The sequence below is a fragment of the Solanum verrucosum genome, unplaced genomic scaffold, assembly GCF_900185275.1.
Source record: "Solanum verrucosum unplaced genomic scaffold, falcon-dt-bn FXZP01000047.1, whole genome shotgun sequence".
Lineage (NCBI taxonomy): Eukaryota > Viridiplantae > Streptophyta > Magnoliopsida > Solanales > Solanaceae > Solanum > Solanum verrucosum.
This window is the reverse complement of record NW_026020155.1, coordinates 1,417,827-1,437,591: the sequence shown is the minus strand read 5'-3', so window position 1 is coordinate 1,437,591 and position 19,765 is coordinate 1,417,827. Positions and strand designations below refer to the sequence as shown.

Here is a 19,765-nt window from a genome sequence, read left to right as displayed (position 1 = left end):
GGACTTCTTTTCCCGGTTTCCAGTTTCTACTGCTTGGACTCCGATTAGAGCCGGGCCCTTCTGCAGATTGAGCAAACAAGAGGAGCAGAACCTCGTTGTTAAGAGTCAGCAGTTTCGTTTAGGGCGAACGCCATGCACGCTCTAATTCGCAAGTGCGCCGCTGCTCATGTACGAGCCAACTCCAACTTCATCCACATTTCAACATCTACAGCTCCCTCAATCAAAGAGACGGGCCTCTACGGCTTTCATCATTTGAAAACTCCCAAAGGATTCCAACGATTCGTTGACGATGCTATTGAGAGGTAAGCATTTACAAAACAGATAGCAAAAATTCTCTACTTTCGTTCGGTGAATGTCGATTGTTTTGCTTGTCTTTTATTGCAATGTTACAGAAATTGCTTTACTTCATCTGGAGTTAAATAAGTGTTTGCTGTTTCATGTCCTCCACGTGTTTGATAGAAAAATTTCACATACTTAATAGGTCACAAGAACTTGTGAACTATATCGCTGGCATGCCCTCATCTCCCGAAATTATCCGGGCAATGGATGAGATTTCTGATACTGTAAGTTTGGGTTTTTGTGGTCTAATTCTGCTTTTGTTGAAACAAGACGCCAGACCATAACTGACCTATTTAATTTGATAGGTGTGCTCAGTAATTGATTCAGCTGAATTGTGCAGACATACTCATCCAGACAGGTGGTGAACTAGGATTGAAATAAACCTATGCATCCGTATCTACAGTTTCTGATCTTCTTTTCATTTGCTTTGCGTACTTACATAAAAATTGTCACATTTTAGGGAGTTTGTTGTTGAGGCAAGCAAGGCATCCTTGAGAGTAAATGAGTTTTTACACGTAAGGTTCCTGAAATTTGATTGGGTTTATTAGTTTTTTTTTTTTTTGTCTTGCTGGTTATATCAAATTTGAAATAATAGCTGCTTAAGCTGTATAATTCCCTACCATCCAAGAGCTCTTACCCATACTCTATGGGAAAGTAAAACCTGGAGATCCATTTTAGACTGATAAAAGTTGAAGGAATATAAAATGATGGTACTTGTGTTTACACTGACTGTTGTATTGGACCTAAATTGCCTCAAATTTCAGCTAGTTAGTGATGTCAAAGAATAAATAGTTGAACTATCTAATGGTAGACAAAAGTCGGATCATTAGGATTTTACATTTTTATGTCACTTGACCGTCTCATTTGGTGTATGCTCCTTGATACACTTTTTGATCTTTGTCTTTTCTTGCACTTGATGGTTGCCAATAATTAGACGTAAACTTCAGTAGACTCCTGAAGTTTGAGGTGATCTGGATTCGGTTTATTCTCGCACTGATTATCCTTTGCACATGTCTTTGTCAAATTAACAACTTGAGCCATGAACTGAAGAATCAGATTAATACCAAGTAGAAAATGAAGAAGGTAAAAGTAAATCCACCCTCATGTAGAATCTGTTACTACCTCCCCCCCCCCACCCCCTGAGGGGTTGGGGAACCAAAACTGTCTCCAAGCTGGCAATGCTCACTAGATTAATGAAATACTTGTATAAGGGTAGCCTTATTCTGGAAATGTCACTTGTCAGTGATGGATTCTCTTCAAGATGTAGTTGCTTTGGAAGATTCTCAGTGCAATTGGTTTATTGACTTTTTTTCTCCTTGGTATGCAGCATCTTAATACAAACCATAGTATATACAAGGCAGTGAACAAAGCAGAAAAAGACAACAATTCACTCACACATGAAGCGCATAGGGCAGCCCGCTTTCTACGAATGGACTTAGAGAAGGGTGGAATCCATCTTTGCTCTGGTACTTGACTTCTTACAACTGCTGTTTTTCTCGGTAAATCGTTGCTGTTGCACTAATTTAAGAACCTTTGGTGGTTTCACAGAAAAACTGGATCGAGCTAATGAGCTTGCCATTGACATTATTCAGTTGTCTAGAGAGTAAGTGAGAATCGCCTCCTTGTTAGTCTTCCTGGAATTTTATGAACTGATGGACCTTTTTGATGTTTTCTGTAATTTTCATTCTGTTGTTAAAAGAGATCACATGATGCTTGTAGGTCTAGAAGTTGGTTTTGTATTTGAAATGAGATTTACCCACTATTTCTTGCCCTCTTGTGTACTATTTGTTTTATATCAATTGATATTTGAATCACACTTGTCACGACCCGATTCCTCGAGTCATGATGGCACCTACTATAACCCACCAGTAGGTAAGCCAACCCGTAACCCGGAACAACAAGTAATAGGTCTGAGGGCAGAAACTAAACAAGAATAGGCAAAATTTAAGATAACAATATAAACAAGCGGAAGCAACCCAAAACATAAATACAAATAAAGATCTCTCCTAGAACCTGGAAGTCACTAGTATAGAACTACTGACAAAACGAGTACAAGTCCCAAAAGTGGACCACAGAGACTGGACTGTCTCGAAAGGTAAAAGACAAGTCTATATATACAAATAAAGACTGAAATAGTACAAAACGCCGTGTGCTCACCCCCGTCTCCAGATCAAACTACTCCAAATTGGATCAACGCTGGCCACTGGTGCTCGGACCTGCATCACGAAACAGATGCAGAGTGTAACATGAGTACCAAAACAATAGGTACCCAGTAGGCATCATAGGCCGATTGAACTTGAAAAGTAAAGGCAATATGAAAAGAAGGAATAACACAAACAGAGGTCAAGAACAGAAATCTAAGTAACAATGGAATGCACACGAGTGTAGAAAGAACTAACTAAAGTAATCTATAAGCTAACTACACCTAAATAGGCCCCCATAAGCCTAGAAGGTACACTCGTGCGCAAGTTTAATTAAAACTCGAACGGACCCCTATAAGCCCGACGAGTACACAGAATAACTGTAACTAAAGAGAATTGCATAAGAGAACCCAAAAACGAAGAACATCGAACCAGAACCTCAACCTCAATTAGTAGAATATGACAGTACGGAGGCTGATCCTCGAACCGGATGCTCACCAGAAGTACCCAAGTAACCAATCACAAGTATCAAGTAACTGAGGCCGGACCTCTAACCGGATGCTCTTTATAAGTATCTGGGCGATAGAGGCCGGACCTTAAACCGGATACTTTATAAAGGTGCCAATATAGTTGTTGAAAGAGTCCCAATCGATCCATGCTCATAAATGTCCGTGGAATGCCGTCCATACTTAGCCAATCAATGTAAGTCCTTGGAACCGAATCGAAAATCAAATTCAAATCGCGAAGCTGAACTAGTGTCACCGACATAACTCGTGAAGCCGTAACATCGGGGAAATAAGGATAACTATCGTCGGAGCAAGCGTATCGTCTAGCTAAGGCCCAAACTATCGGACTTAAATCTGCTACACCAGTCTACAGGGATCTAAGCCGACCGAGCGACATCAGGGTAAAACTAAGGCCTATCAGTTCCGAATCATGTATTTCTAAGGCAAGCCCTAGTCAAACCTAAACTAAGGCCCAACATGCTTCAGATAAACAGTAATCAAGCATACAAGCACTCCACATAGCAAGGAGGGTCAATTAGTAACACATAGCATGCTCACAGTTACCCGATAATTCCCAAAAGAGGCCGAAACATGATTTCTAAACACCTATGCATGATTCAATAACTACCAACCCAAATCCCAACTAATCAACATGCATTCACACTCTCGAGCTCAATCTAAGAGAGGAAAACCGTAGCTTACCTGTAGGCCGATCACGCGCGCTCCAAAATTACTCCTCTGAAGCTTTCCCTTTTCGAACGGCCTCGAAGCGCTGACACACTATCAAAAATAGAGTCACAACGTTATTACGGTCGTTTAGACACTAAAATCGCAAGAAACGGAGACGGACCAATTTCGGGGTCAAAACGGGGAAATTCGGACCCGCGCTGAAAATTCCGGAATTAACCCCAAAAATAAGTTCTTAACAGCTCCCCGAACTTGTGTTCCATGATGGGACACAATTTGGGGCTCGGAAACAACACAGAACCAACATGCAACCAAAATCCAAATTTTCCTCAAGAACTAAAGAAATGGGACAACAGTTAATTCAGCATATTTACCATAAACGGATGGTCTACAGTAAATTCCGACAACACCACAACGCTCTCCTCGAAAAACCCCTCAAAATGGACTCAGGAATCGCTGAATTCGGACCTAAAATGGATGAGAAAACAAGTCTCAAAAATCCCAAAATCAAGCTCACAAAAAAAGGGGGTTGTGGCAACAGGTATTTTGTGAAATTTACCTCAAATGGGGACCCCAAATCAGATTCCGAGCTCACCAACGAGTTGTCCTCGAAAAATCTCACAACTTTGCCTTTTGAATCACCCAGATTGGAGCTCCAAAGCTCAAGTTATCGCACTTTAAAGAAAATGAGGAATAAAACTAAGTTGGGGTTTTATAAAGGGTGAAACTGGTCACTAAAAACCCAAAAGCTGGTCGTTAAAGGCCCAAACTCTGGTCGCGAAAGAGCTGCACCAGATCTCAGCTTTGGCTAAATTCTTCAAAGTCTCCGACGGGATGCTCGGAATTCGTTAGGTTCCCAATAAAAAATAAAACAGATATGCTACCCTACTATCAGAGGTCATCTTGATAAAAAGTGGGTCCCACTTCCAAAAGCCATTTTAACCAAAATCCACCGAGGGGCACGGAATGGTCCGAAGGCCTCGAGAGTCGAACGAAAGGTCGTTCTAGACCAAACTCAACATTTTGGAGCTAACCGCGCTAACGAAGGTTTCATCCGAGCGCGTTTTCCAAGAATGTTGACCAAAGTCAACCTTAGGCCAAATTTCAAAGGCTTTACGCCTAATGATCCAAACTCGCATCGAAGGCCTCGATACTCGTGCCAACTATGCTACTGGCCTAATTTGGCCATTTCGGAGCTGATGGAACTGTTAGAATTCTATTCTGAGGTCGTCTTCTTGAACTTTTGATCGAAAATGATCGTTCAAGGTTCATAAGCTCCAAAACACTAAAACTCGCACCATAACCAAACGAACGACCCGGTGACCGAACTGTCAGTCCCAGCAAGTCATGCATGACTTGGGGTCGCTACAGGAACGCTCTAAATGACACACAGAAGGCAAGATGCAGAAATGACCAGGAAAGTCATTACAATATCCACTACTAAAAAGGACTTTCGTCCTCGAAAGAAAGGATAAGGATGTACATGAGGGCTCAAATAAGCTGGGGAAATGCTCCCGCATCTCCTGCTCGGTCTCCCAGGTAGCCTCCTCGACTGGACGATGCCAGGAATGGCTCTCGATCGCAACTGCCTGACATTTCTGGCTAGAATGGCAATCGGCTCCTCTATAAAGGTCAGACGATCATCCAATTCAACTGAATCATACTAGAGCACATGAGACTCATCTGGAACATACCTGCGCAGCATCGAAACATGGAAAACTAGGTGGATAGCCGATAGTGCTGGAGGTAAAGCTAACTCATAGGCAACCTCGCCAACTACTCTCAAAATCTCAAAAGGGACTATATAGCTAGGGCTAAGCTAGCCTCGTTTCTCGAATCTCATCACGCCCTTTATGGGCGATACTCGAAGAAATACCCGGTCGCCAACTGCAAACCTCAACAGCCAACGCCTATGATCCGCGTAACTCTGATGTCTACTCTGAGCTATTCTGAGCCTATCCTGAATCACCCTTACCTGATCCAAGGCCTCCTGAAGCAAATCTGTACCACGCGGCCTAGGCTCTGTAGACTCAAAACCAACCAACCAACCAACCAACTGGAGAGCGACAAAGTCTACCATATAAGGCCTCAAATGAGGCCATCTGAATACTAGAGTGGTAGTTGTTGTTGTATGCAAACTCCACCAAAGGCAAGAACTGGTCCCACTGACCTCCAAAATCCATAACATAGGCCCGCAACATATCCTCAAGGACCTGAATAGTACGCTCCGACTGGCCATCCGTCTGTGGGTGAAAAGTTGTGCTAAGGTGGACACAGGTGCCCAACTCCTCCTGAAAAGCCCTCCAAAAGCTGGAAGTGAACTGTGAACCCCGATTTGAAATGATAGAAACAGGCACGCCATGAAGACGAACCACCTCCCTAATGTAGATACGAGCCAACCTCTCGGCACTGAAAGTAGTATGAACAGGAAGGAAGTGTGCTGACTTGGTCAATCGATCCATGATGACCCAAATGCTGTCAACACCTCTAGAAGTCCGAGGCAACCCCACAATGAAGTCCATAGTGATACGCTCCCACTTCCACTCCGAAATGGGTAATCTCTGGAACTCGCCACCAGGCCTCAAATGCTCGGCCTTCACATGACCTCTGATGGAAATTTCGACTGCGCCGTTGAGTCCGGAATGTCGAATTTAGTAGGGTAGCATATCTGTTTTATTTTTATCAAGTATCGAACGAATTCCGAGCACCCCGTCGGAGACTTTGAAGCTGAGCGATCAGAGTTTGGGCCTTTAACGACCAGCTTTTGGGTTTTTAGCGACCAATTTCACCCTTTATAAAACCCCAACTTAGCTTTATTCCTCATTTTCTTTAAAGTGCGATAACTTGAGCTTTGGAGCTCCAATCTGGGCGATTCAAAAGGCAAAGTTGTGAGATTTTTCGAGGACAACTCGTTGGTGAGCTCGGAATCTGATTTGGGGTCCCCGTTCGAGGTAAATTTCACAAAATACCTGCTGCCACACACCCCTCTTTTGTGAGCTTGATTTTGGGATTTTTGAGACTTGTTTTCTCATCCATTTTAGGTCCGAATTCAGCGATTCTTGAGTCCATTTTGAGGGGTTTTTCGAGGAGAGCGTTGTGGTGTTGTCGGAATTTACTATAGACCATCCGTTTATGGTAAATATGCTGAATTAACTGCTGTCCTATTTCTTTAGTTCTTGAGGAAAATTTGGGTTTTGGTTGCATGTTGGCTATGTGTTGTTTCCGAGCCCCAAATTGTGTCCCATCATGGAACACAAGTTCGGGGAACTATTAAGAACTTATTTTTGGGGTTAATTCCGGAATTTTCAGCGCGGGTCCGAATTTCCCCGTTTTGACCCCGAAATTGGTCCGTCTCCGTTTCTTGCAATATTAGTGTCTAAATGACCGTAATAACGTTGTGACTCTATTTTTGATAGTGTGTCAGCGTTTCGAGGCCGTTCGAAAAGGGAAAGCTCCAGAGGAGTGATTTGGAGCACGCGTGATCGGCCTACAGGTAGGCTACGGTTTCCCTCTCTTAGATTGAGCTCGAGAGTGTGAATGCATGTTGATTAGTTGGAATTTGGGTTGGTAGTTATTGAATCATGCATAGGTGTTTAGAAATCATGTTTCGGCCTCTTTCGGAAATTATCGGGTAACTGTGAGCATGCTATGTGTTACTAATTGACCCTCCTTGCTATGTGGAGTGCTTGTATGCTTGATTACTGTTTATCTGAAGCATGTTGGGCCTTAGTTTAGGTTTGACTAGGGCTTGCCTTAGAAATACATGATTCGGAACTGATAGGCCTTAGTTTTACCCTGATGTCGCTCGGTCGGCTTAGATCCCTGTAGACTGGTGTAGCAGATTTAAGTCTGATAGTTTGGGCCTTAGCTAGACGATACGCTTGCTCCGACGATAGTTATCCTTATTTCCCCGATGTTGCGGCTTCACGAGTTATGTCGGCGACACTAGTTTGGCTTCGCGATTTGATTTTCGGTTCGGTTCCAAGGACTTACATTGATTGGCTAAGTGTGGACGGCGTTCCATGGACATTTATGAGCATGGATCGATTGAGACTCTTTCAACAGCTATATTGGCACCTTTATAGAGCATTCGGTTTAAGGTCCGGCCTCTATCGCCCAGATACTTATATAGAGCATTCGATTAGAGGTCCGGCCTCAGTTACTTGATACTTGTGATTGGGTACTTCTGGTGAGCATCTGGTTCGAGGTCTGGCCTCCAAACTGTCATATTCTACTATTTGATGTTCTTCGTTTTTGGGTTCTCTTATGCAATTCCCTTTAGTTATAGTTATTCTGTTTACTCGTCGGGCTTATGGGGGTCAGTTCGAGTTTTAATTAAACTTGCGCACGAGTGTACCTTTTGGGCTTATGGGAGACCCAGTTTCGAGCACCAGTGGCCAGCGTTGATCCAGTTTGGAGTAGTTTGATCCGGAGACGGGGATGAGCACACGGCGTTTTGTACTATTTCAGTCTCCATCTATATATATAGACTTGTCTTTTACCTTTCGAGACAGTCCAGTCTCTGTGGGCCACTTTTGGGACTTGAACTCGTTTTGTCCGTAGCTTTGTACCAGTGACTTCTAGGTTCTGGGAGGGATCTTTATTTGTATTTATGTTTTGGGTTGCTTCCGCATGTTTATATTGTTATCTTAAATTTTGTCTACTCTTGTTTTGTTTCTGCCCCCAGACCCATTACTTGTTGTTCCGGGTTACGGATTGGCTTACCTACTGGTGGGTTATAGTAGGTGCCATCATGACTCGAGGAATCGGGTCGTGACGTTTATTCTTCAATTAAGTAGACTTACGCCATGGAACATTTGAATTTTGACTATATGTTGGATTCAGTCTACTGAATCTTTACCAGTTATGCTATTCTAACTTAAATTTAATTTCTGGGGTGATTATCATATTTCCTAATGGAAAAAGTTATATTCAGTTTTACCCTTCGGGGTGGCCCAGTTGTTTGGGCTTGGGACTTCCATGTTGGAGGTCTCAAGTTCGAAACCCTTGCCAGCGAAAGCAAGGGGTTTGCCTTCTGGGTCGAGCTCGTCGCACCGGGCTTGCTATTGTGGGTTATCCTGTGCGCACCCAAAGGGTTGCGGTTTCCCTTGTCATTAAAAAAATAAAATAAATTATATTCAGTTTTTCACAGATCTGTAGTTGAGTTTAAGTGAGCACCCATGCAGCACATGCAACTTTTTTTTAGATGATTTACTGAACTAGCATTTGGAGAAGTTAAAATTTGATGTTTGACTGAGATTTGTTTTGTTTCTTTTTAATTAATGTTTTCTTTAATTTGTTTATAACAAAGCTCGTATTTTTCAGGCTTAGTTTATGCATCTAATTTGAAATGCATCTAAATTTGCATAAGCAGAATTAAATAGGTGCTCAGTATTATGCTTTTCAACTGTGAACTCTTGAGTAATACCTTTGAAGGCCTCTAGCTGGTGAAGGGTCAAAATGAGCCGTTCATCTCCTCCTTCCTTTTCCTCTTCCTTGATGACAGTACAATTTTTTCTCTTCTGTTCAGTGTAAGTGGCAGTTATGGGACCAATGATGTAGTCTTTGCAAACTCACCTCTGGGTTATCTGCTGGAACAGGACTCTATTCAGCTCTTAATTTCATTTTGACTATTGTTTATTGCATAATGTATCAATTTTCCTGTAATGTTTCTAGTCATGCAGCTCCGTATGACTGAATGAATGCTCATTTTTCCTTTTTCTTTTTGTCAGGTATAATGAAAATATTATTACTGACCCAGGCCATGTGGATATATTTCCAGCGTCTAAGATCCCTAAAAAATTGCACCATCTTGTCAGCCCTATCTATCGTAACCTGCCAGGTTCATCTAAGGGATCTTGGGGGTTAAGAGATAAAACCAAAGAAAAAGGATTTCGCTTAGCAACTGAGTCAAGTACTCTGCAAGGCTTTCTTCAATGTGCATCAGATGCTGGGGTAACATTAAGCAACCTCGGATTTCTGTTAGTTATAACTTAATCCGGTTGAGAATTTTTTTAAATGGTTTTTAGAGCAATCAAAATTATGCATATCTACATTAGTACATGAACTTCTTCCCTGTTCACTCTCTCGTAGTGTCGGTAAACTAAATCATTAGCAGCTCAAGGTAAACCTCTTACATTAACATAGATAATCATGGATGACAGTCTTTGTAAAAAAAATAATCATGGATGACAGTGGAAGCCTAGTAAACATAATATCTATTTCAACGATTAATGGGTTTATGTATGGGAGTCTTGAATGATGAATTTAGACTTAGGGAAAGGAAAAGAGAAGACCACCAAAGAAAAAAAATGATTATGGCACCAATTCATGAATTGTGCATCAATTTTTGGACTTGGCAAATATGGAGAACATAAAAGATGTGGACGATCCTTTGCTCTGTGAATCACAATTTTTCACTTTATTTCTACTAAGTGCAATTACCTTGTTATTCCTTTCCTCATATAAACACCTTTCGACATCCAAAAGATTTCATCTAATCTCTCTATACATTGACAGGTTAAGAAGAGACTTAAACATTTATATTTCTCTCAACTGTTTTTACCTTATTTGTTTATTTTCATGATCTTTCGTTCAAATACCGATGGGAAAAAGAAAAGAGCTTTACATTCAATGACTGAAAGATTTAGTGTATTTTTCTCATGATCTTGTCCAGGTCAGGAAGGTGGCATATGTTCAAGGAAATTCTGTTCCACATGCAAACCTTGAGGTTCTTGATAAGCTTATTGCAACTAGACATGAATTTGCACAGGTTGGTGTGTGGACACTTTTGGTCTAGCAAAGTGATTAGTTTTTGTTGAATTGTGTTAAGTTCTCATCAAAAGAATTGAGTGATCTTTTCATCAAAAAACTTAAGCTATTAGAGAAAGGGCACTTCAAATTCTAAATTATTTAGTTCTAGAACAAGCCTCCTCATTTGTAGCCTGATTCTATTTTTTGGGCCTAGCATGTGGAGATTTTGTTTATCGGTAGCAGTAAGGATCCTACACAAAACCTCTGCATGTTGTTATTTAAAAGTGTAAGTTGTTCGAGAAGGGACATTTTTAATTAGTTCTGAAACATTGTGTGAAATAAGAGAGTAAAGTTGATTTGAATCTTTGATGATACTGTAATACAAGATACACTTATTTATTGGTGTGAGATACATTCCACAAAAGGTGATTTGATGATATAATGAAATACAAGACACACCTATTTGTTGGTTTGATATACATTCTATGTATCTGCATTTTAAATTTAATCAATGAGTGGCTAACTTAATATTAACACGTAATGTTGCTAAATTCAAACATGTACCTAGAACTCATGGTAGAGATACCAAGTTGAGTTTGCTTATTTGGAAAACATGTAAAGCAAATAGTCCAGTTGGTTGTTGAAAACTTTGCAGCAAAATCAGTAAAAAAAAATTATCATCGCAGAATCTCATCAGAGAAGTCTAGTCGTTGGAATCTCGCTGGAAATGGCTGAAAAAGAGGCGCGCCGCTGAAAAATCACTGGACAAGATATATAGTGCTATTGAAACGGTCACTCCAAAGAGGCATGGTATTGCTGGAGCAGCCAGACTGGCAGTATAAGGTCGTAAGCCAGTAGACGGAAGCTACTTTAGTCTCTACCAATATCATAGAGGTTCTGATGCCATGTGGTCAAATAAGAAAATAAAGAAGATGACCTAATGAAAATGGAATTTATGAAGACCTAATTTTAGATGTGACCTAATTCTAATGCATCAGTTTCATTACAAATTTTGTAGTTGTGAATTTTTGTTTCAAAATAGAACTTCAAATTATACTGAGAGGTGATGGAATGTCCTTTAAGCTTACCCTTTCCAAGTACAGGGGTGAAGTCAGGGATATTATTTACACTTGTTGTATGCGTGAGTCTGTATGTACATAGGCAACAACCTTTGTGGATATTTTCTTTTTGAGGATGAGTTAGGCCCAAAATTCATTTCTTTACATGGTATCAGTGCATGTGGAGCTCCTGGGATAAAATCTCACCGCCATTCATTATCAAATGGATTTTCCACATACTTGGCCCATGAAAAAGAATTAGGCCCGCACGTGAGGAGGCGTGTTGAGAATACTATTAAATAATAAAAACTATTCTCTCTCTAATAGCTGAACTTTTTAGATGAGATAGTCACGCACTTCAATATGGTATTAGTAGTATCAGGGCTGGCAAAGGTCCTAGGAATCAAATTTCACCGTCACCCATTATCAAAAAAAAAAATTGTGTGCTTGACCCATGAAAAAGAATCAGGTTCACACATGAGGGAGCTTGCTGAGAATACAATTAAAAGAATAACAGCTTACGCTTTTAGATGTGATGGTCACATACTCCCAAGGAAAAAAAATATAAAAACATGTGAACATGATGCAAAAAGGTACTATTGGAGTAGAATACATCTGGACCTCCCTTTATAGTTTCCATATGAATAGCAGCATAAGAAGATATGTAGTAAAATATCTTGTCACAATCTAAACAGGAAAGTAAGATAACTATTTCGGGGCAGAGACTGTAACTTGTGATTAGCAATGTTGAATTTATATTTTCCTGATTCGACCAATCATTATTCAGTACTTTTTTCCATCTTTGGTTCAAATCGAATTTCAAGTGGAAGAAATCCAAAGATATTTTACAGCCAGATAGCTCTCGTTGATTCTCACTATTCACTATTACTTCCACTTGTTCATTTATAAACGATGTTTTAGATTTTACTAAGCATCTTTCCCAAAAGAAAAAAGAGACATTGTTGTCAATACTAATATGCCTTGCCCTTTTAATTTGCAGCTTATGGGGCATAAATCTTATGCTGAATTTGCTCTGCATTCTACTATGGCTGCATCTCCTGAAGTGGTCATGTCCTTTTTGCTTGAGATGAGCAAAGTGGTCAGACCCAAGGCTGATCAAGTATGTCCTGGAAGTAGATTTTACTTTATATGAATGAGACACTGATTATGTTATTCTGTAGGACCTGTTTCAAGCTCTTCTAAATGTTCATATGTTTGAATAGGAGTTTGAGGCGATTCAGAATTTCAAGAGAGAGAATAGTGGTGATCCCAATGGAGAGTTGGATCCATGGGATGAGGCGTACTTCACATGGTTGATGAAGTCTGCAAAATACAAGTTGGACTCCTCGGTAAAGAGTTAAGCCTAACGGTTTTTCCGTTATCTTTGCTACTTCTTTGAGCTTTTATTATCAAGGTGTATCAATGCTCTCCTTACTCTGCATTCTTATTTTCGTGTATCCATAGATAGATGAGAACGTACAATTTATTTGATGATAGCTAATCAGGGATGCAAAGTCATTGATTAAATTGAACTAAAAATGAAAACTAAAGCATGTTTCCCAGGCATTGAGAGGTCAGGGTCCTCCTGGAACTCAAAGCATTGAGGTAAATACTTAGTCTTTAAAAAGGATTTGTCCACATCCTTGTTTTCCTGCTTGGAGCAAATCTAGCACCACCGTTACGGTCTCGGTCTTTGTCAAAGTGTAGTCTATTTCATGTGCAACTAACATAATTGAATAAATTGGACTTGGTCTTGTGTTCTTATTTTTTTTTCATGGAAATGTTACCTTTCATTTGTTCTTGTTGGGGAAGTTGGATGTAAATCTTAAAATGAGGTGGACGGAGGAGAGAGCATACACTTGAAAAATTTGAGTACTTATTCCTGTTTCTGCTTACTTTTGTTGTGAATGGGTATGCCATATAGACCTGCACTATCTAGAAGTACTTATAGAATTCTGATTCAGCTGACATATGAAGTGCATAATGCTGCTCTATTGAAGACTTTTACATGCTCTGAAGGGTTTTCTCTTTTTTGACAGAACTATTCTTGTCTATCAATATTGCAGGTTATAGCATCATATTTTCCTTTACAACAGTGTATTGAGGGTTTGAAGGTTTTGGTTGAGTCACTCTTTGGTGTGACCTTTCATGGAGTACCCCTTGCACCTGGTGAATCATGGCATCCTGATGTGATGAAGATAGTGCTACATCATCCTACTGAGGCAAGTTTAATATACTAGAAATAGTGGTTGTCTTGTTATATTGTAACATATGTCATATTAACTATGAGATTACTGAATTCCCAGTTCCGACCTCTTCAAGAGAATTCCTTTTCTTTCTTTATTTTAGCCTTTTCCTTTTGAGATGATAAATTTGGTATGGCAAAGGGGAAATCTCCTTCGTGATTGTTATTACTAATGCTATTTATTTACTAATCAACCTATCAGTACATTGACATGAATCATTCCTCTTCTTTGCAATATTGACCTTTGGACGGCAAGAATGGACTAGTTGTCAATAATTCAGAATGTTGGCAGATTTAACTTAACTTTACCTTTCTTCTTTCTGTTGACTTGATCATTTAATATCCTGATGTGCATTTGGCTCTTTCATTAATGTCCATTTAGTAGTAGTCTTAACATCCATCCACTTGAACTGGTTTATAACACATGTTTTCAGGGAGACCTGGGGTACTTATACCTCGATCTAAAATCAAGAAAAGGTAAACATCCCATTTGTGCTCATTTTGCTATCCGAGGAGGGCGTCGAGTTTCTGAGACAGAATACCAACTTCCTGTATGTAAGAGCATTATTCTCTTTTTCTTCATATCAGTTTTTCATTATATGCTACACACGTAGTTTCTTGTATCTCTATGTGGCAAGTGGCTATAGTAACTTGTAAGTCTGAGGAATACAGAACCACCAGGAAATGCTCTGTTGATCAGTCAACCTCTTTTAACATTGACTTTTCAACTACCTGCTTAGATTGGGTATGATGTGTTATTGGTACTTAAACTTCACAACTCCCTGGAAATTGGTAAAGATCAAGTGTGCTTGCACCTGCCTAGCTTAAAACTGGACAATAATTCTGAAGGTCAACCAATAAGTTTATTATAGTATTTCGCTTTATTCTGATAGACCTCAAAATTTTCTTAAATGAAATGTTTATTTCTACTTGCAAGTTGTGGATTTTGTGATTTTTACTTCCTTTGTTCCTATTTATACGATGCATTTTCCTTTTTAGTGTGTCCCAAAAAGAATGATACTACCTTCCTATATTTACTACTACTACTAACAACTTAGCTTCAAACTTGCCCTTTTACTCTTATGAGAAAATTTATAGCCACACAAATATCTATGGCTTCTTTTAGACCACAAGTTCTTAAGTAATTTCTTTCTTGAACTTTGTGCACAGTCAAACTGCATCACATAAAATGAGATTGGACGGAATACGTATTATTTTAATGTGTTTTCAAAGGTCACCCAGAGAAGTTGTTTTTACTTTATGCTAATAGAAACTTGTCCCAAATAAAATGTTTGTTTTTACTTGTAAATTATTAGGTTTCTATAATCTCAAGGTAGTCTTTTTTTTTTTTTAAATGGTGAAGGTATTATCAATAAAAGGTACCAAGATGGTAAAAAAAAAATGTACTGAACTCGAGACAGATCAGAAACTACTGTACAGTGTGTACTACAACAAAGATGCAACTACTATCTTCCTCCTGACATTTTCAAGAAATCCATATACTCCTCCATACTTTCAATTTGCCTGCTATTACACCGGAAAAAAAGATTGAACAATTGTGCTTAGTTCTAGAGATAAAGGATTTTTTGTCCTTCAAAACAAGCTCTATTCCCTTCCAACCATAGAGTCAAAAAAAATCATAGAGGAATAGTGATCCTGATTTGTTTCAAGTATTTTGAATTCCCTGTCCCTGCCAGCACTCCAGCAGACCCCTCATGCTATTAGGTATTGTCCAAGAAACACCACCAGATACTGAGGAATATATCCCAGCACTGCCTGGACCATTTACATTGGAGAAACAAATGTTCTATTGATTCCTGATCTCTTCACACAAATAACACCTGTTAACAATAGAGAAACCTCTCTTCTGGAGATTATTCTGAGCTATGAAAGCTTCAAAGGCTGTAATCCAATCAAAGCATGCCACCTTTGATGGGAGCTTTATCTTCCAGGGCCAATTAGGTTCCCAACAGTCTGATTGCCTCATCAAAATTCTGTAACAGTTACCAATTGAGAACTTATAATTCTTACTATCTGCCCTTGTCAAGGATTCCCTTCTGTTCTGATCAGTAACTCAATCTAGCTGTTGCAACATCTGACAGAAACAATCCACTCATCCACTTCCCAGTCATTCAAGTTTCTTATAAAATATACTTGCTTGCCTGAACTTGAATGAAATTCAGCTATAGTACCACTCTTATTGATGGAGAAACTGTATATCACTGGAAATTTGATCTTTAAGCTTTCATACCCTGTCCAGTTATCTTAGCACAACCTGATGTCTTCAGCATTTCCCACTTCTATTTTAATGTGACTGAGACTCAACCCACAACCTGCTAATTTTTTTCCAAATCCATCCTCTCGAAGTCGAATGTGAGTTTCAGGACAAGGTCTCCAACCATCTCTTTTACCATAGACAGCTTCAATTATCTTCTTCCAGAATGCTTGATCTTCTGAATTATATTTCCACAACCACTTGGAAATCAAACTCTTGTTGTGCATCTTCAGATTTTTTACTCCCATTCCTCCCCCCTTTCTGTCCCTCATAACCTTATCCCATTTAACCAGATGAAACTTTCTGTGTTTGGCATTCTCCTCCCAGAAGAACTGATTCCTTAAATGCATATATCATGCTAGAGTCTACTTTAAGCTCACTGCTTCATGGATATTCTGTGGATCGTTGCAGTAATTCTATTGTATTTTACCTAGTTATTGAAAATGATCTGTGCATGTTAACTATTTTACCTAGTAGGAGTAATTGAAAATGATCTGTGCATGTTAATTTATAGGTTGTAGCGCTTGTTTGCAATTTCTCTGGGTCGAGTTTGGCTCCGGTGAGGCTTAACCATTCTGAAGTAGAAACACTTTTCCATGAGTTTGGGCATGCTCTACATTCATTGCTTTCAAGAACGGTACTAGTTTTATTCTGATTCTATTTGCTAGTGGTTTTCACTTATGCTTTGAAATCATAATCGAGTTCACTTGATTGCTGGCTACCTGTGCAGGAATACCAACACTTTTCCGGTACGAGGGTGGTTCTTGATTTTGCTGAAACGCCTTCAAACCTATTTGAGTGAGCCAAATGCAATATCTTTGATCCATACTTTTCATCAGCAATGAAGAAAATGTTTAGATGCACACTGCTCATTTGATTATCTGCTGTTTATTTACCTTTTTCTTTCTTGTGATAACGTCGTCATTAGATTTGGCACGAAATGGAAAAGTCTTTTAATTCTAGTTTCAGGTTAATCCACCACTATTATGCAATATACATGCTATTTATTCTATCTTCAGGATAAATGCGCATGTTATTGCCGTCTTATCAGTTAGTACTAAAGCTTTTTAACTGCTGTTGATCCATAGGTCCTATGCCTGGGATTATCGGGTGTTAAAGACATTTGCTAAACACTACTCAACTGGTGATATTATTCCCAAAGAACTTGTAGAATCAATGGTGGGAGCTAAAAAGATGTTTGCTGCAACTGAATTGCAACGCCAGGTATGCTTTACGGGCCCCTTCCTAGTTAACTCTTTTATAAGCATTTCTTCAGTTCCACTTTATCAAACTTGAGGCAGGAATTTTGACCTATGCAACTTTCTCATTTATTCAGATTCTCTATGCATTAGTTGATCAAACGCTCTTTGGGGAGCAGCCATCCACAGGGATAGATACGATGGCAATAGTTGCAGATTTAAAAAGACAACATACAAGTTGGACGCATGTGGATGGAACACATTGGCATACCCGATTCAGTCACCTTACAAACTATGGCGCAGGTATCAGAACATTATAATTCATAGTTAATTGACTCATGTTTGTGATAGTTGCCTGTATATGTGAGAATATTGCACTATTTTTTGTCTGATATACCATCTGCACATCTACTGTTTGGCTATTCAGACATAATTTACTAGAAATGCATGATTCATAGTTGGTGGTCCAATCAGAACGTTTTTATCAACTTTATACTAAGAGAGTCTGTCTTGAAAAGCGAACTAAGTGATAGATTGGTTGCTTGGTAGATGTGGCATTCCTCTATAATTTGTTGTGCGATTCTCAGAACTCAGTGGTAGTGAGAGACAGTGATGGGGCCAGTTAAAGTTTTGGCAAGATGTTATGGTGGGTGGTATTTTCGTTTTTGCCTTTTCTTCTTACTGAGTTAGATCATGTATTCTCCTTTTCTGGACGTCAATTTTTCGTTCTTAGAGACCTCTGCAATCTTATCGAAAGGGGATTTGATTGATGAACCAAAATTTTGAGATGCCACGACTACTTATATAAATTAAAATATGTTTTGTAATCAAATGATCATGTCCATAAAGGTTTTTTGTTCCCTAAAAGGCAATAGTTGACATAGGAAATTCACTGCTTCATATAGTGTAATGGAGAACTGTGGAAATAGCAGATGCAAGAATTTTCTATTCCATAACATACAACCCTTTTATTTTCAACGTGTTCTAGTTGTAGAGTTCTGTTCTTAAAGCTGTACATGCAGAAGATTTTAGTTTAGAGTGTATAAATAATTACCTTTTCCAGAAGGTAGAGCAACATTCGTATTAGATATTTGTGAAGATTTTCTGTCTTCATTGTTATTTGACTTATTTCTTTTTGATAAACATTGCTATTTGGAATGCTTGGTTTCGAATCTCTGGATTTTATCAGTTCTTTTTGAGAATAGTAACAGTAAGGATTTTGTCAATTCTTCTTTTTGAGAATAGCAACAGTAAGGACTTTGTCAATTCTTTTTTGAGAATGGTAACAGTAAGGTCCAAGGATTTTGTCAATTCTTTTTGAAAATGATAATTGTAAGGATTTTATCAGTTCTACGGTAGCTTATATCCATTGAATTTTTAGTTTTGCTCAGTGCCCTTGCTAAGAAAATGGTGCAATAACTTTTGCCTTACTTGTGCAGGTTATTATAGCTACTTGTATGCAAAATGCTTTGCCACGAGTATCTGGCAAAGGATGTGCCAAGAGGATCCTTTATCATTGGACACTGGTTCGGCTTTAAGAACAAAATTCTTGCAGCATGGAGGAGCCAAAGATCCAGCTGATATACTGAATGATCTTGCTGGGAGTGGCATTGTAAGGAGTTGTCATGGGGGAATAATACCGGACATTACAAGCCTTTGCAAGGAAATGGAACTCTTGAAATGCTAAAAGGAGTTCTACCCCCTGCATTGAGAAAACACATTCCCTCCACTGTACTAAACCATGAATTGTGCACGCAGATAGCAGCCCACCATTGAAGAGTTGGAGTTGATTTTAAAAGAAGCTTTCCATCGTAATAACAACTAAATAGCGCTGATATGGTGATTTCATCACGGCAAGTATTTTCATGCATGTCATTCTTTAAGATGGCGTTCAGAGGAAACATCTCATGGCCAGACTATATATTGAGCAATTCTTCGGAGAAACTACTTATGTGTATTTTGATTATTTTTTGCTTAATTTGGATAGTGTTTCTATATCTGATAAAACCAAAGAGATGTAATGATGCTGGGAGTATATCAACAACAACATATTTAGTGTAACCTTACAAAGTGGAGTTTGGGGAGGATAAAATGTTCATAGACCTTACCTCTATTTTGGAGGTAGGAGACTGTTTTCGATAGATATTCAGCTGAAGAAAAAAAAAATAGTCCAAAGCAGTATAGAGAAAGAAATAACAAGAAGTTGCTAGGAGTATATCAATGTGTGAAATGAATTTTCACCTAAGAAAGGGTGTTTGGTTAAGGGGTGCACATAGGTTGGTTTGATGTTTATTGGTTTTCGGTATGTAAATACGCTAAATCAATAAAATAAGATACTTATTATTGATTTTTCATACGGTTCGGTTTTGATTTTATCAACAAGAATTTACTCCTTTAAAAGTCTACACAAATTACAAGTAGAGGCAAATTCAAATACATTTGATTGCTTTCTTGTTAAGTAGCTCTATATCAATATCTCAAAAAGAAAAATAATATCAGTTCACACTAATCTCAAAAAAGAAAAATAACACCAAATTAACAATGATAAAAAATGTAAAAGAA

At 38.9% G+C, this 19,765-nt stretch overlaps 1 protein-coding gene across 1 annotated transcript; it reads left to right on the top strand.

The window, feature by feature from the left end:
* Positions 1 to 14: 14 nt before the first annotated feature.
* Positions 15 to 18,912, top strand: LOC125828286 (mitochondrial intermediate peptidase, mitochondrial). Its single transcript, XM_049507596.1, has 17 exons — positions 15 to 302; positions 482 to 563; positions 645 to 697; positions 800 to 854; positions 1,667 to 1,805; positions 1,888 to 1,942; positions 9,406 to 9,628; positions 10,350 to 10,445; positions 12,485 to 12,604; positions 12,708 to 12,833; positions 13,551 to 13,706; positions 14,164 to 14,280; positions 16,519 to 16,641; positions 16,735 to 16,802; positions 17,093 to 17,228; positions 17,341 to 17,506; positions 18,643 to 18,912. The coding sequence occupies exons 1-17, from the start codon at positions 133 to 135 to the stop codon at positions 18,888 to 18,890; spliced, it is 2,133 nt and encodes a 710-aa protein (XP_049363553.1). The 5' UTR covers positions 15 to 132; the 3' UTR covers positions 18,891 to 18,912.
* Positions 18,913 to 19,765: the final 853 nt, after the last annotated feature.

What these genes read in the sequence shown, in the direction of transcription:
- LOC125828286 (XM_049507596.1), top strand. Translation starts at nt 133, where the DNA reads ATGCACGCTCTAATTCGCAAGTGCGCCGCTGCTCATGTACGAGCCAAC. An exon ending in TGGATGAGATTTCTGATACT is followed by an intron (nt 564 to 644) that starts GTAAGTTTGGGT and finishes TTAATTTGATAG; the next exon opens with GTGTGCTCAGTAATTGATTC. An exon ending in GAGTAAATGAGTTTTTACAC is followed by an intron (nt 855 to 1,666) that starts GTAAGGTTCCTG and finishes CTTGGTATGCAG; the next exon opens with CATCTTAATACAAACCATAG.